Source organism: Procambarus clarkii, chromosome 76 (assembly GCF_040958095.1).
Source record: "Procambarus clarkii isolate CNS0578487 chromosome 76, FALCON_Pclarkii_2.0, whole genome shotgun sequence".
NCBI lineage: Eukaryota > Metazoa > Arthropoda > Malacostraca > Decapoda > Cambaridae > Procambarus > Procambarus clarkii.
In genome coordinates this window covers 12,349,260-12,365,871 of record NC_091225.1, presented here as the reverse complement: position 1 = coordinate 12,365,871, position 16,612 = coordinate 12,349,260, and the positions used below count along the sequence as shown (strand labels likewise).

Below are 16,612 nucleotides of genomic sequence, written 5' to 3'. Positions count from 1 at the left end.
CGCGGGGGTTCGATGCGGTCCTTGTCCAACCTCTTTGGGGTTGGTCGCTTCGGGTGACTCGTCTGCTGAGTTCTCGGGGTTTGGCTCTCCTGGCGGTTCACGTACGGGGCGTGTCCAACGTCTTGGCCGACGCCCTGTCTCGCTTCGTTCCCCTCTCCACGGAGTGGACGGTCGACGACGAGTCCTTCCGTTGGCTTTGCCAGACGTTCGGGCGCCCCGAAGTGGACCTCTTCGCGTCGGCGTGGTCGCGGCGTCTTCCCGTTTATGCGGCGCCCTTTCCCGATTGCGAGGCCGTCGGGGTCGATGCCTTTCGGCTCGACTGGTCGAGGTGGGGGTTCCTGTACCTCTTTCCCCCGGTTCGGCTGTTCCTCCAGGTCCTGACTCGCTTAGAGACTTACCGGGGGAGAGTTGTCCTTCTGGCCCCTTGGTGGCCGGCCCAGCCTTGGTTTCAGGCGCTGGTTGCTCGGTGTCCGAACCCGAGGGTTTTCCCGCGGCTCCGCCTCTTTCAGCAGATCGGGCCGGTGCGTCACGTAGCTGGTTCGATCTTCTCCTCGAGTCTTCGCGTATGGTTTTTTTGACTCGAGTCTATCATCATCTCTATGGTGATCAGGTGGCCTCCTTGTTGGTGTCCCACCTGAGGGCTTCTTCTCGGCGGCAGTATGAAGTTTCCTGGCGGTCCTTCCGTTTCTTTTTGCGTCTTCGTCGTGTTAGCTCTTTGTCTGTTCGGGTGGTCTTGTCCTTCCTCTCGTGGTTGTTTCAGGACCGTCATCTTATGCCTAACACTGTCGCTTCGTATCGTGCGGCGCTGGCGGAGCCGCTTCAGCTTGCTTTCGGTATCGATGTTACGTCTGCGCCGTTTCGCAAGCTGTCTCGTGCATTGTTTCACCTCCGGCCTGCTCGTGCGTCGCCTGAGCCGTCCTGGTCTTTGGACAGAGTGGTCGCTTCCTTTCATCTCCTCGTTTCGTTGTGGCCCCTTCGGTCCAGGATTGTTTTTCCAAGGCACTTTTCTTGTTGGCTTTGGCCTCTGGGGGTCGGGTAGGGGAGCTTCATGCTCTCCTCCGGCGCAGGGGTTTCTGCTCTTTTGGTCGTGGTGATAGTTTTGTTCGTTTGCAGCCGTCTCCTTCTTTTCTGGCAAAGAATGAGACTGCTGCGTTCCGGAGGGGTCCATGGGTGGTTGATGCTTGGTTGGTCAGGCCGGGGGTGCATCATGTTTTGTGTCCAGTTGCGGCGCTTCGCCGTTATTTGCGCGCCACAGCTTCTGTGTCCGGGGACGCGCTGTGGGTTGATCCGGTTTCCCTTCTTCCCTGTTCGCGGGTTCGGGTCTCTCAGGTCGTCCGCAGGGTTATTAAGTCCAGCCAGCCTGCGGTCTATCCCCGTGCCCATGACGTTCGTAAGTTCGCGGCTCTTGCTGCCGTTTTTGGGAATATGTCTTGGTCTGATATTCGGGCGCGGGGATTTTGGCGGTCGAACAGGGTCCTGGCTGCTCGTTACCTTGTGAATGTCCCTGGGCCTCGTCGGGCCTGTGTTGCTTTGGGTCGGCGGTTGCAGCCAGTTGTCTCGGCTTCGAGTTGAGGGGTGAGCGACGACCGCCTCCCGGGTAAGTCCCTCTTTTTCTGTCTGTGGGTAGTTAGCTCCGGGGAGCCGACGGGGCTCCCCCCAGAAAACCAGCGTTGAATGTAATGAAACGCCATTTTCTGGGTGAGTCCCGGAGGCTCCCCGGCATCCCTCCCTCCCTCCGGTCGGCGTTTTTTTCGCGTTTTTGACATCCAGCCTCAAGAACTGAGGTGTGGGTAGCCGGCGCGGGGGGTCTGGGGCTCCCCCTTCCCCCTCCCGGGGAGGGGGGAGCTGCGCAGACAGCGGCGCGGCAGTGTGTGACGTCACACTAGTTTGCTTGTTTTCGGTTGGGGAGTTCTATCCACTAGTTCGGTTTTAGGTAGCAATTTTAACCAGAATAGGGGTTTGTTTTGGGGCGCTTACCTTTCTGGGTGCCTGTTCCGGTCGATGGCAGACATAGAATGCTTCCAACTACACGGGGGCTTCTATAGGCCATTGCTCCCCTTGCCTCTCTGAGGGGGCCCGGTTCTGGCCGTGGTCCCCGGTAGGCCTAAGAACTCCATACACATGACTGATGCCAAAGTCTGACATTAGCATATCAGCCTGGGATAGCTCCAGGGAGCCTCCGGGACTCACCCAGAAAATGGCGTTTCATTACATTCAACGCTGGTTTTTTTGCCATACCTGAAATTTATCACTGTTAAACATCAAGTTATTTTCTGCTGCCCAATTGAAAACTTTGTTGATATCTGCTTGTAATTTTTTAATGTCTTCAGCAGAGGTAATTTTCTTGCTGATTTTTATGTCACCTGCAAAGGATGACAAGCAACTCCAAGCGACTCCAAGCAACTCTCAGATGACACGGAACTGTGACGTGTATTTTTGTCTATATCTGATATGAGAATAAGGAACAGCAGTGGTGCAAGGACTGTACCTTGAAGTACAGAGCTTTTAACTGCGCTTGGACTCGATTTTATTTGATTGACTGTTACTTTTTGTGTTCTGACTGACATGAAATTGAGTATCCAGCATCCTACTTTACCAGTTATTCCCATTGACCTCATTTTGTGTGCTATCACCCCATGGTCACATTTGTCGAACATCTTTGCAAAGTCTGTGTATACAACATCTGCATTTTGCTTTTCTTCTAGAGCTTCTGTGATTTTGTCATAGTGGTTGAGTAACTGTGACAGACAGGATCTGCCTGCTCTAAATCGATGTTGTCCTGAATTGTGTAGCTCATTATTTTCCATAAAACTAGAAATTTGATTCCTAATCACTCTTATCAAACACTTTTATTATGTGTGATGTTAGTGCAACTGGTCTATAATTTTTTGCCAAGGCTTTACTACCCCCTAGTACAGAGGAGCTATATCTGCAGATTTAAGTGCAGCTGGTATCTCCCCTGTATCTCTGTCAGCAGTCAGTAACAAAGTACTTTACTTTAATCACAAACACTTGTCTCTCTTAACCCCTTAACTGCGTTGCCTCCAAATGTGACACCCCCGCAGTGCGCAGGAAATAAATTCTCTGGAAAAAATTCTTTTTTCTTTTTAAAGTGTCAAAAACCCTTCCCTCAGTATGGGTATGTAAAAAAAAAAGTCGAAATTGTACTTACTTTGGCTGCTATGGGGTCCGGAAGTTGGGGCGTGACGTCATCATTCCCCGTGCGCCCGTGCCGTAAACTCTCGGGGGTGGTGGGGCGCTCGGGGCGGGGCGCACGAGTTGCCGCGAATATATTTTCATTCATTTTTTGCGTACCTTTCCAAATACATTTTCATTGTTTTTATGTGCCAATCCAATGTATAATGAACACGTACACTATAATATCGCAGTACAACATCCGTACTGTCCGTAGACACTGTGTTACGTGCATGAAACTTGTATACACATATTTACTATGTATCATGCTAATTTGTGTATATATACAATCTATTTACACACTATACACTGTCACACACTATACATTCACCATCAACACATTCAGAACACCACGTAACAGCTGCTTCGTATGGGCCAATAGCAGCTGCCTCGTATGGGCCAATAGCAGCTGCCTCGTATGGGCCAATAGCAGCTGCCTCGTATGGGCCAATAGCAGCTGCCTCGTATGGGCCAATAGCAGCTGCCTCGTATGGGCCAATAGCAGCTGCCCCGTATGGGCCAATAGCAGCTGCCCCGTATGGGCCAATAGCAGCTGCCTCGTATGGGCCAATAGCAGCTGCCTCGTATAGGCCAATAGCAGCTGCCGCGTATGGGCCAATAGCAGCTGCCGCGTATGGGCCAATAGCAGCTGCCTCGTATGGGCCAATAACAGCTGCCTCGTATGGGCCAATAGGAGCTGCCTCGTATGGGCCAATAGGAGCTGCCCCGTATGGGCCAATAGCAGCTGCCCCGTATGGGCCAATAGCAGCTGCCTCGTGTGGGGCAATAGCAGCTGCCTCGTATGGGGCAATAGCAGCTGCCTCGTATGGGCCAATAGCAGCTGCCTCGTATGGGCCAATAGCAGCTGCCTTGTATGGGCCAACAGCAGCTGCCTCGTATGGGCCAACAGCAGCTGCCTCGTATGGGCCAATAGCAGCTGCCTCGTATGGGCCAATAGCAGCTGCCTCGTATGGGCCAATAGCAGCTGCCTCGTATGGGCCAATAGCAGCTGCCTCGTATGGGCCAATAGCAGCTGCCTCGTATGGGCCAATAGCAGCTGCCTCGTATGGGCCAATAGCAGCTGCCTCGTATGGGCCAATATCAGCTGCCTCGTATGGGCCAATAGCAGCTGCCCCGTATGAGCCAATAGCAGCTGCCTCGTATGGGCCAATAGCAGCTGCCTCGTATGGGCCAATAGCAGCTGCCTCGTATGGGCCAATAGGAGCATTTGGCCATGAACACATTCAGAATACCTCGAGTGAGAGCAGCCACACGCAGCCAGTCTCCCTCACTCCAACATCTTACTGGCCAACATTGCTCCTCCCACCATATTGTTATAGTTCTTATTACACATGTTCTATATACCTATCTACATGTTTTATTTACCAGAACTATGCAAGTAAGCCGGTATTGTGTCCAAACAGTACAGTGGCCACCATACACTGCATGAAAAATCACACAGCAGACGACGCTACGATTACGTCACCTCCCTCACCAAAATAGTTCCTCTCAATTTTCTCCTGTTGCTGTTCTTACACTATATACACACTATATATACCCATGTACATATGTGTTGCCCATAGCGAACCACTAAGATAGTATGGTGAGCAAAACAAGAGTGGCAGCCACACACACACACAATGAGGCTACCTCAATTCTCGCCCTCCCTCCCTCATCAAAATTCCTCCTTCCACAATACTACGCACAATGCTAATTATAACCACAATCCTGCTATTATCACAATCCTGGTCACTAATTCCTGTAAATGAATAACTGACCACACATTTTATTTTGAAAAGGAACCTAAGAAATCATTTGAAGATTCCTAGATGAATGAAATAATGCTGTGGTGCTGTGGCTAGCGCTGTGAACATCGTGAACAGCATTGAATCACTGATATTTGAACATTGTACCCAGTCATTATCATAGTCAGGCTCTAATATAACACTATCATAGCTAAATAATACAAGTTATATATATATTTTGACATTATTAGGCGATGCTGTGGTCACATGCTGAACAGCAGTGCTGTGCGCTCATGCTGCGAGCGCCAGCCTTGGTTGCTCACACACTACTGAGGCTCCCACACCCTGGAATGTGGACCACGATTTTTTTTAAAGATGGCGTCTGTTTACAAGAGCCCTGAGGAAGCTGATGTGAACCCCATGTAGCCGCGGGAGTTTTGAATGGAACGTGAAAAATACCAATACCCGGAGGCTCGTTGCGCAAACCAGACGTGAGCCTGCAAGCGCGTTGCGCAGTTTAAAGGTTAACACAAGTCAACTTGTTAACAATAACTCAGTCTCTTAACACTTTGGTGTGCCCCGCGCGCCACCCCTCAACTGTGCAATTTGGGTCCCAGCGTTTCAAGGGAGCACGCATTAATTCTGAAAAGTGTATACTCTCTTCAACTTTGTCACCTTAATTCTTGTCCTACGAGATTAAATTTGGTATCATTGTGTTTGCAATAGAATTCTCTACAGCACTAAATGCATTTAAACTCCAAAAGCCCGGCTAATTACCCGCAGCAAACAGAGAAAGTGCGAACGAGTTACCCAGGAGCGCGTAAAAGCAATAAAATGTGTTCACTCTCTTCACTCTGGTAACCTCAATTTTCGTCCTAGGTCTTTCATTTTGGTATCAATGGGTTCACAATAGAATTCTCTAGAGGAACATTAGCATATAAAATAAAAAAACCTGGTCACGCTCCACCCGCCAACGAGTTGAAGACGGCCCACGCGTTAACTGCGAGTGAGTGCCCAGACGCCTTCCAGCTACACTCCCAATTCCTGCCCACAAATGTTTAGTATTTAGTATTTTAGTATATGTAGTATTATAGTTTAGTATTTTTTGTGTAGTAGTTGTACATCACATAAGCATTGTAGATAGCCATTTGCACAAAATAGATGGTCATTTTCTTCGTCCATTTGTGAGTTTTCCTTATGAAGTGATATTTGATCATTTGGTCAAAGTGATCAACACCTTTCATGTTTGTATTGTAGTCACAGATTGCATTCGGCTTGTTGACAGTTACCAAACAGTCCCCAAAAAATCGGATAAAAACCTGATTTTTGGCAATTATTTTAGTGGATGACGCAATGCTGCGTCATCCCCGAGATTACCGACAGTAAACGGATGACGCAATGCTGCGTCATGCCCGGGCGAAAGTGTTAAATTACATCACACTTGACTCCTTCAAGTATTCAGTGAGTAATTCCTAATTAATGTCAAATGGACAACTAATTAAATCCCAATCGAGTTACCTTGACTAAGCCTACCACTACCTTTGTAGCTTCTCAACGGTCTATGTCAAACTTTACTTTAATGAGCGTTAATTACCCTAATTAACTCTGAGCATTTAATTAACTGTCACCTGGACCAATAATCAATCATACATAAATACGTCTCACTCCGCACTGCCTAAGCAGGTCTCATCAAACACTGTGAATTCACGGACGAGGTGTTAATTACCCTAATTAACATGAGTGCATCTTAATCTACTGTCACTAGACAGGATATGATTAATACAACAAGTTATGTTAGCTCCATGACCTCACTTTACCGAGTCATCAAGACCTTTGACTTTAATTACTCTTCTAATTATCACGAGCCACTAATTGCTATACAGTATCCACTCAATTTAACGACCTCTTTTATACCGATCTGCCGGTATTAACAACCGGTTTGGGAGATCAGTATCTAGAGCCTCGTATACCGGTCTGGTGGTCGATATTACCAACGGTCGGTATTGGGTTTGTTTTGGCATCGGCGTCCCCCTCACATGGCGACCAGGCGATCATCCAGAGTGGTATATTAAATCTTAACTTTCTTTTAAAATGATTCAGTTTTCTGAAGAAATTTCTAAATTATTATTAATAAAATATTTTAAAACAATTGTTATTAAACAAAATTCTTTTTCTTATTAAATACCTTTTATAGTATAGGCAATAGGTATTTTTTTTCCCACGGACCTAGAACGTACTGCACCTGGCCATGTGATCGCATTGTTTACTGTGAACTCGTGCGGCTGAGAGCAATGTCTCAGAATATTAGTCAGAGAAAATCAAATTCAGACAAAAATAGATAAATTCATGATTTCAACGGTTCGTGAAAGCACCCACTGGGAATTCAACAAGTCATGCAGCATCCACTGGCAACGAGTGCCCTACAAGCCATGCTGCACCTGCCGATGCTGAATTCCCTTCAACAAGTTGTGCAGCCTCCGCCGGCAACGAATGCTCTGCAAGCTATGCTGCACCCGCCGATGCTGAATTTCCATCGATAAGTTGTGCAGCCTCTGCCGGCAATGAATGCTCTGCAAGATGTGCTGCACCCGCCAATGCTGAATTCCCATCGACAAGTCATGGAGCATCCGCCAGCAACGAATGCTCTGCAAGCCATGTTGCACTCGCTGATGCTAAATTCCCATCAAAAGTCGTGTAGCCTCCACTAACGATATAAAATATGATTGAAAGGCATATAAATTACTGTAAAAAGTGTTGACAGAGTACAGTATTGTAAGTGTTAATGATTATTTAAGCCTTGACAAAAAGATACTGTACAGTGTAAATATACAATAGAAATAATTTTCAATTGTGAATTAGAATTAGAACTCGTGTGAATTAGTAGTAAGGCTAGCTGTTGTGTGAAGTGAATGTCTGAAAATAAGTGTACATACTGTATGTACCCTGTATACAGTACTGAACAATATAAAACAAGCGCTGCAGAGGATGACGTAATCTTCACAGCTCCGTAATCTTCAGCTTTATTAAAAGTAAGTCAATTTACCAATTTTATTATAGTATTTCAACATATTAATTGCTTTTTTTTTTCAACAAAAGTTGCATATTAGTCTCTGCAAATGTATATTCTATCATTAGCAGAGAAAAGGCGAGCTCAAAATATTTCGTCTTGGCTAGCTCTCGGTGACAAGGCTCGATCACCATTGTTATGGCATGGCCGCCACAGCCTGTGTCATAACATTAAAAATACATTACCACAAAAATATATTGTTCAGGGTAAAACAAAACACATCTCTAAAATTTTATTGAGAAAATATTAACAATCACTGATTGATACATGAAATATTTTGCAATACAAAGGAAAGAACCAATTTTTTCCCACCCATCTGGACTTGATCAGACCGTGTTCAAACATCATCCACGCAGCAGCCACCAGCTGGCTTAATCGTCGACATGGCACCAAATTGGAACGCAATTACACAATGTACTTTATTTAATTTTAGTTATACAGTATAAAATATATCCTACCTGAATGTTACTTGAAAAATTACCCGACCCAACTTAACTTCGGAAATAACGGAGCTCCGGAAATAACGACCAGGGTACAGCCCATATAGGCCGTTAAATTGAGTGGATACTGTACCCCAGAAAGGTCATTAGTCTCGAGCAAATTACGTTAACACAAATACTGTCAGACCTTGACAGTTCCTCCCCACTATGTGAATTCATGATGAGAATGCTAATTACACAATTAGCTAGAGTGGTCAATTAGTTGTCACATGGACAATTAATTGCACCTGAAACGTATCTCAACAAGCTCAGCACTGTTTCCCTTAACAGCTCCCTCATTAAGTAATGTGCAACCCTTTGTGATGTTAATTACCCCAATTAACTCTCACTGAATCCTTAAGTCATCAACACAACATAAAGAACACAAAGTAACCCCAGGTTACATAGGTCACACTCTCAATGGCATAACAAAAGGATGCACAGCCCACATACGGTTGCAGCTCTTGGCAAAACGTTAATTACTGTACCCCCAGTCAGTAATGACACACGGTTTGGCAACACAAAAGTATACCTACATTACTGCCCCCTCTAATCTTGCAACAGTTGCAAGGAACTACTCTGTGGAATCACTACTCTAGCAAAACAATTTACGTAAACTCAAGACACCGTCACTACACTGACAGCTGGCACTAATTCTCATAATTAGGCAGATTAACCAATTAATTGCTTGCTCTCTCATTAAGTACTGTGAATTCCCCTGATAAATAAAAGGGACCTGCTTAAATCAACAACACAGTGCCTAAGGGCAGTAATATAACGTATACATGGTGCGGCAGTGGAGTGTGACATTTGCTTGTTTCCTCAGGATTGGAGGGAGTTCTACCTCTCTTTTCGATTCCTCGTTGTACTTTTCTTACCATGTGGGGTTTGTTTAATATACAGTAAGTCTAATACATCATACATTAGCATGATAGCACCAAGGAGCCTCCTGGGGTCGCCCAAAAAATTACGTTTCATTACATTCAACGCTGGTTTTTTACTTTTCCCAAAGCTAAGTACTTTAAGTGGTCATTGTTTGTAATTATATATAGTGTTCTAAACAAAAATATATAAATTTTTGGTAAAAATGACTACATTTTGGTTGTGTTGGCAGGTGACCTGACCCTGCCGTTGCCCAGCGTTGTTGTGGCCGAGCACCAAGATAAAGTCATCTCTGGTCGATGGCATCCCACTGACTTCTCTTTCATCTCGACTTCTGCAGACAAGATGTGCACGTTGTGGGCCTTGCCTCCTGTTTAATATGGATCATCACAGTATCACACAGATATACAATCCATGCTGACATAAGATGTGTATGTATAAACCAGCCACCCCTTAACTTTAATATGTCTTGATATAAATATCTCTTATCTTTACTATTGCAAGGTCGCAATGAATTCCTTGAACCTCTTGGTGGCTGATGAACTCATCCTCAATGTACCTTGCAGTAGATAAAAATAATTACGTTCAAATGAGCATCATAAGTGCGTTTTAACAAGTTTCCAAGTCATTTCTCTTTTTGTGTGGCATGGTCATGGCATGAGTAGGAAGCTGTCTTAAAGGTCAGTCTTGCGAGAAATCCATGCGTAAGGTTCGTATAGGGCATCAGTGTGTGGGAATGCCTGTGCAAAGAATGTTAAATCCATGTGATAATAGTATGACGTTAGTCTTGTAGCTTATTGACTCGATTAAATCTCAAGATAAATGGTTTACACAAGTACTGTAGATTATGTAGATCAAGAGTTCCATTACACAATTTGAACTTATTTTTTTTGTTTTGTTTTTGTGCAAGGTTTTAGGAATGTGAAGCGAGTAGTTCCATATGTTAATGTGTACTCGTGCTAACACCCAAAGCTGACTGTATAACTTGTAAATCTTTACTTTGTTACCATTGTGATAATAACATGTGAAGTATTCAAATATAACTGTGTTGGAGAAATTTAGAGTTCATTAATTTTTATATGAATGTAGAATATTGTATATCAAATCTGAATTTAAAAAAAATTATAGAAAAAGAATTTAGTGTGAATGTACTGTTTTTGCATTTTGGTTTTACATTTTAGTCAAGTGTTCTATATTGCATTTCTAGAGGTTGTAGTCCATACCAAAATTGATTATATATTTTGGCTATCAGAAAATTGGGAACGATATTAAGAATTTGTTTATCATTTCAAGAGAGCTGTGGTTTTCTTACTAAAGGTCTGTGATAGGTATTTGAAATTAGTATATAATGTAGACTGCTCTCTTGCATTTACAATGCTATATTGCATAAATATTAGGTATCCTAGTAATGGATAACTTAGTTTTGTCATATTTATTTTTTCTTGAGGTTTCTACTCAATATTTCAAGAATGCTCCATTGTATTCATTTAAAATACTGTACTTGAATTTTGGGTCAAATGTGTGGTTGGTGTGACACTTGAACAATGTGGCCACGAGTACACATGATGCCCCAGTGTGTTGGACAGGAAGCCTCTTAGTGTTTATTGAGGTCCCTCGAATTGCACACCTTTTCCCAGGACCCAGTGTGCATTTTTGGTTGCTTTAACTGGTCGTCTTTTACTGATGGCAGTTGATGTTATAGCAACCCCAAAAAGCCTACTGTGGATACAACCCATAACAGTTGTCCATCTCCCAGGCACCTATTTATTAATGATACCATGTACAGTAGGGGTACTGTCTCTAATCTGTCTTACCACAGTGGCCAGACACATCACTTGTAAGCAGATATGGCTAAATGTCCAAACTGTCCTCTTAAAAATAACGTCGCTTTTGGCCGTTTGCCCGTATGGCCGAAAGTGGACGTAATTTGAAAATGAAAAAAAAATTAAAATAAATTTGGGATTTTTTTTTTAACAACAGTAAGTTAAGGGTCCTCTGATAGGTTAGGTGGGCAGGAAATTCTCATAACATTTCAAAACGTCATGAAAAATGTTAATTGAAAGTTTCCTCTTCTAACCTTACCGAGTAGGCCGGACAACTCAAACAGAAAACGGAACAGTACGTCACTTTTGCGAGTCGATTTCATTTCAAATTACATCCAAATTTGGCCATAGCGCACATACGAGCCAAAAGTGACATTATTTTTAAGAGGACAGGTTGAAATGTCTTGATCTGCATGGGAATCGAATACGAGTCCAATCAATTGAGAGATGACTGATCGTGAAACAGCTTTTTTTTTGTCATTTGTTACTGTAGCCCAGTAACTGCTATTTATTATTTTTTGTTTTAAATATCTGTGCAATATCTTGAGAGAGCCATGTGTATTGGCTTCAAACTTCACACGTTTATGAATGATCATTAAACTGAGCTTTGTGTTGTTATTGGACTGTTTAGCCAAGGCAAGTGACAGCTGTTGTATTTTGTATTTGTTGGTTATGAGAGATCTAAATTGGAAGAGACAAGTCCAGATAGATTTATCACTAAGTGATACTGTTGCCCCACCTAATGCTGTACCACTATCTGGCCACCACTGTTGTATTGCAAGTCTTCCTCCCCTCAACAACCTTCCTAACTGTCATACACCACAACCTGCACACCTTTCTCCTCAATACTGCTACCTTGTCACTTGCACCACTTGCTTGATACTTGCTGGATGGAGTTCTGGGAGTTCTTCTTCTCCTCAAGCCCGGCCCGAGGCCAGGCTGACTTGAGAAAGTATGATCCACCAGGCTGTTGCTTGGAGCCCATATCCACCACAGCCCAGTTGGTCTGGTGCTTCTTGAAGAAAACTATCTAGTTTTCTCTTGAAGATGTCCACAATTGTTCCAGCAATATTTCTTATACTCGCTGGGAGGATGTTGAACTACCGAGGACCTCTGATGTTTATACAGCGTTCTCTGAATGTGCCTATGGCACCCCTGCTCTTCACTGGTTCTATTCTGCATTTTCTTCCATATCGTTCACTCCAGTACGTTGTTATTTTACTGTGTAGATTTGGGACCTGGCCCTTCAGTACTTTCCATGTGTATATTATTTTATATTTCTCTCGTCTCCTTTCTAATGAGTACATTTGGAAAGCTTTGAGACGATCCCAAAAATTTAGGTTATTGGGATGTCGTGACCTACCCCCACCCACTTCACAACCCCTCCCAACTCTCTCATCCTGAAGTCTTCTGCTCCCCAACCCCTACACACTGCATCATTCATACCTCCTCAATCTTACTTCTCCATCACTCCCATCAATGACCAAACCTATTTTATTGACAAGTATCATGAGACAGTCAAGATTTGTACCTTTAGGAATAACATGTAACATTATATTGAGATATGCTGACAGAGGAGCTCAGGAGAACCTTCTGAGAGCACCCATGGTCAAAGGATGTCTAGTTATTAAAATGTAGTCATAAGCTCAGGTTAAATGCTGTTTGTTTATGAATCTAACGTAAAACTTATACAAGGTCTGGCACAGGAGTCTTGGGTTATTTACCACTATATTTTCCCTGATTATTAATTTTTTTCTGGTTGAAGATTAAGGCTTAGAATATTCATGATGAACAAATATAATCCCATTGTATTTGCTTATTGTTGACTTTATTCAACAAGTGGTCCATCATTGCAGGTGAAATAGCATTACATCAAGAAGTTTCTCATAACTCCACACTGCACACCAACACAGTGAGAGTGCAGCACATGCTGGTGCATAGTTGTTATCTATATCTATACATTTCTCTCTCTCTTTCTCTCTCAAGTTCAATCCTGGCAATTGTGTTTGTTAACAACACCATTCAGACAACATTTAGCTTCATCACCCATCATAAAGTGAATAATTTTTCTGTGGTCCTCATTAACTTATTCTAAATAATTGTTGTTTCATTCAGATTTACTGAAAATATTTCTCAAAATGCATCTTACAAGATATTTCAGCAATTACTAGTGCCATTGAGTATATGTGAAGTTTTGCGAGCTGCTCAAAAAACTAGTGCATCTTCACGCACTGTGTCCTTGTGTTCACTTATGGTAGTGGACCTGATTTATGAAATCCTTTGTGTAGTTCCAATGTGTTTCTCTACAATGTAAAAGTTCTCATAAGTTCAGCTTATGATTAATGTGATTCATTTCATCAGAATGTTGATTAAATTTTTGCCTTAAGAGATGATATTTATATTCTATTCTTAAAAAATCACAACATATCTTAGTTACAATGATGGTACTGCAGTGTGTCATTATTGAGGGATCAGCTTTGCCTTTGTCGTGGCCTATTCTATACCATATTAAGACGGGACAGAGCAAGGAGTCCCATTCCAAATCCAAGTTTACTTATTGTCTACTACAACTTGGATGTGCAAACTTATAATAAACTAGTATTGGCATTAAATACTTAATTTTTTCGAAAATGTATAATAAAATATTTGTCGCTGGGGGTTATTTTTCTCCCCGAGTGTTGCCTCCGTAGGGAAACAGAGGCGTCCTTGCTGGTTGAATATGGAATGCTCATGACTGCCAGTTATTATGTATGCTGTATATACATTGTTGGCAAGCTTTAAGGTAACTTCATGAGTGTGCATAATCAATGTGAACAAAACATGTATAATCTTCAGTGTGAACAAGCCATGTATAATCTTCAGTGTGAACAAGCCTTGTATAATTTAGTAATAATGTAAAACCTTGTCATATTCTACAATATGGTAATTGTTGCTGTTAATCTTCCAGATCTCCTTATGTGGTGTTTTTATTATAATAAAATTTTGCTAATTTAGTTGTAAATCATTAAGTGATACTTTTACAATACAATAAGGTGATCTAATTTTTACTGATAAGAAAGCAAAGATATTATAAAAGATGCATAAGTTAAAAAGAAAATAACCAAATTTTTTCTGATCTTGTGTTCACTGATTTTGAGGAATGGAGCCAAGTATTTGTGACAATTGATGTGCAATATGACGAGCACAAGTATAAGGTCACAATGACCCTTATATGCTCAGCAACGACAGTAAGTGTGTCACGTTTATTGGCCTGGGTAAATATTGCATTCGGAGATTTTTTTATTAGTACAGTAATTGCATCTGGATTTGTGTTGAGTTTGGTGCATGAAATAATCATAGTAATCTGTCTTGTGTCTGAAGCTCACTGGGATGGCTGCAATTATTTGGTTGCATTAATTTCTTCTGCTCTATAGGCATGTAAATATTTGATGTACAGCCATAAACGTGTTAGGTTAGCTGTTGTCCGTTGACAGAGGATTTCTATCAATGGTAACCTCAACCAAATTTAATAGTGATTTATAAATGTGATATAGTAGCTGTTCCTTTGTATTATTTAAGATACTGGTTTTTTCATTCATTGTTAAGCAATTCAAATATCATTGCTCGAGGTGAAACTTGTTCAGAATAATGTTTGCCTGAGAAACGTAAACTGATGTACAGTATTATAGTTAAAACATAAGATAGTGAATTTAGATGGATATGTTTTCTCGCTATAGGAAAATATGTCAGTATTTTATTAAATACAGGAAGAGCTTCTATATCTTAGTGTGTTTTGTCTGATGTTACCCTCAATATACTATTAAATGGTCAGATGAAGAATCTTGCAAATATTTTTTAATCAATAAAACTATCCTTTGTATAAATAAAAACACTTTTAGGTGTCTCTAAAGGCAAAGCTTAGGAAAAGTAGTAAGATTTATTTGAAACTATTTTGCATACCAACCAGAGATATATGAAATGGATCCACACTTCAGAGCATATTTCCCGATGTGGCTTTCGTGTTGAGCTGCGTCATGTGCAGGGTAAATAACGATGTAAATACAGTTATATGTACCCAAAGCTGGATGTCTACAATACTTACTTCCCAGTAAATATAACTTCTTGTTGTTTTATAATATAACTTTCCAGTTCTTTCTTCTGCCACTTCTGCCACCACACCTTCACTTTGGTCTCATGTAACATGCTGTTGTAAGCCACTTACAGGGAATTTGATTATTTGAAGAATTAATTGGGGATTGGGGATTAATTATTTTAAGTTAATTTGTCTGTAAAGTAGAATGATGAAAAGCCTTTTGTTACATATAATATATTTTTATTTATCAAGTTTTATGTGTATAAAATTTCTAGAGTAATAAATATATCTTGTTCCTTTAGTCCAAGACACACCAAGAGAACTTATAACAACTCGCTTCCTAATACAATCTCGGTGATAGTTGGCTACTTGTAAGATTTGAGCCTTCGTGTAGACTGGAAATGTTTACCCTCGCCCTGAGATCCTTTAACATGTCCTGTGTAACCATAAGTTCTTCACTTAAAATGTATTGAATACTTTCCTGAATCCTGTGCTGTGATGTTATTGGCAACTCTACCTTAGAAACACTTATGAATTCTCATTATAGTACTGTATATGGATATTTGATTACTAAACTGTTGTAAATTAGACTTTGCAACTGTATTTTGTTATTCATATAAATATTTTAGTTTCGTTCAGCTTGACTCAATACTCATGTAACTCAATAACAGCAGGTTTTAGCTAATGTAAATTAAAAGAATCTCATGGAATAACCCTCTTTTATGAATTTATGCATTCCATCTAATTATCTTAATCAGCTTTTATTTTAAACCAGAAAGTTTATTATCCTTTATTTAATTTTTATAGAATTTCTTTATTTGTACTAAGCAACTATAGGATTATGTATACTTTTGTAACTAAAATACTTTTGTCAATTGCTCATTTGGTAACTCTGGTGATGTGCTTTTTCCTTCTGATGTATAATTTGGTATATTTTTTCACCTATGTTCATACTTACTGTAATTTAATAAATAAATGTCAGATCTGTGCTTGGTATATTATTTTAGATAGTTACCATGTCTATTCCAGTGAAACACATTCCCAGAGTTGTTGCTTGTAAGTAGTGTATCTCTGGCGCTTGTACGTAGTGTATCTCTGGTGCTTGTACGTAGTGTATCTCTGGTGCTTGTACGTAGTGTATCTCTGGTGCTTGTACGTAGTGTATCTCTGGTGTTTGTATGTAGTGTATCTATGGTGCTTGTACGTAATGTATCTCTGGTGCTTGTATGTAGTGTATCTCTGGCGCTATTACATAGTGTATCTCTGGCGCTTGTACGTAGTGTATCTCTGGTGCTTGTACGTAGTATATCTCTGGCGCTTGTACGTAGTGTATCTCTGGCGCTTGTACA

At 41.6% G+C, this 16,612-nt stretch overlaps 1 protein-coding gene across 1 annotated transcript in view; it reads left to right on the top strand.

The window, feature by feature from the left end:
- Positions 1-16,252, top strand: part of LOC123771427 (WD repeat-containing protein 47) — a 369,075-nt gene extending 352,823 nt beyond the window's left edge. The window contains exon 13 of the mRNA XM_045763929.2: positions 9,601-16,252. Coding sequence (XP_045619885.1) covers positions 9,601-9,746 — 146 coding nt within the window. The 3' untranslated portion in view covers positions 9,747-16,252. The remainder of the gene's footprint in view (positions 1-9,600) is intronic.
- Positions 16,253-16,612: the final 360 nt, after the last annotated feature.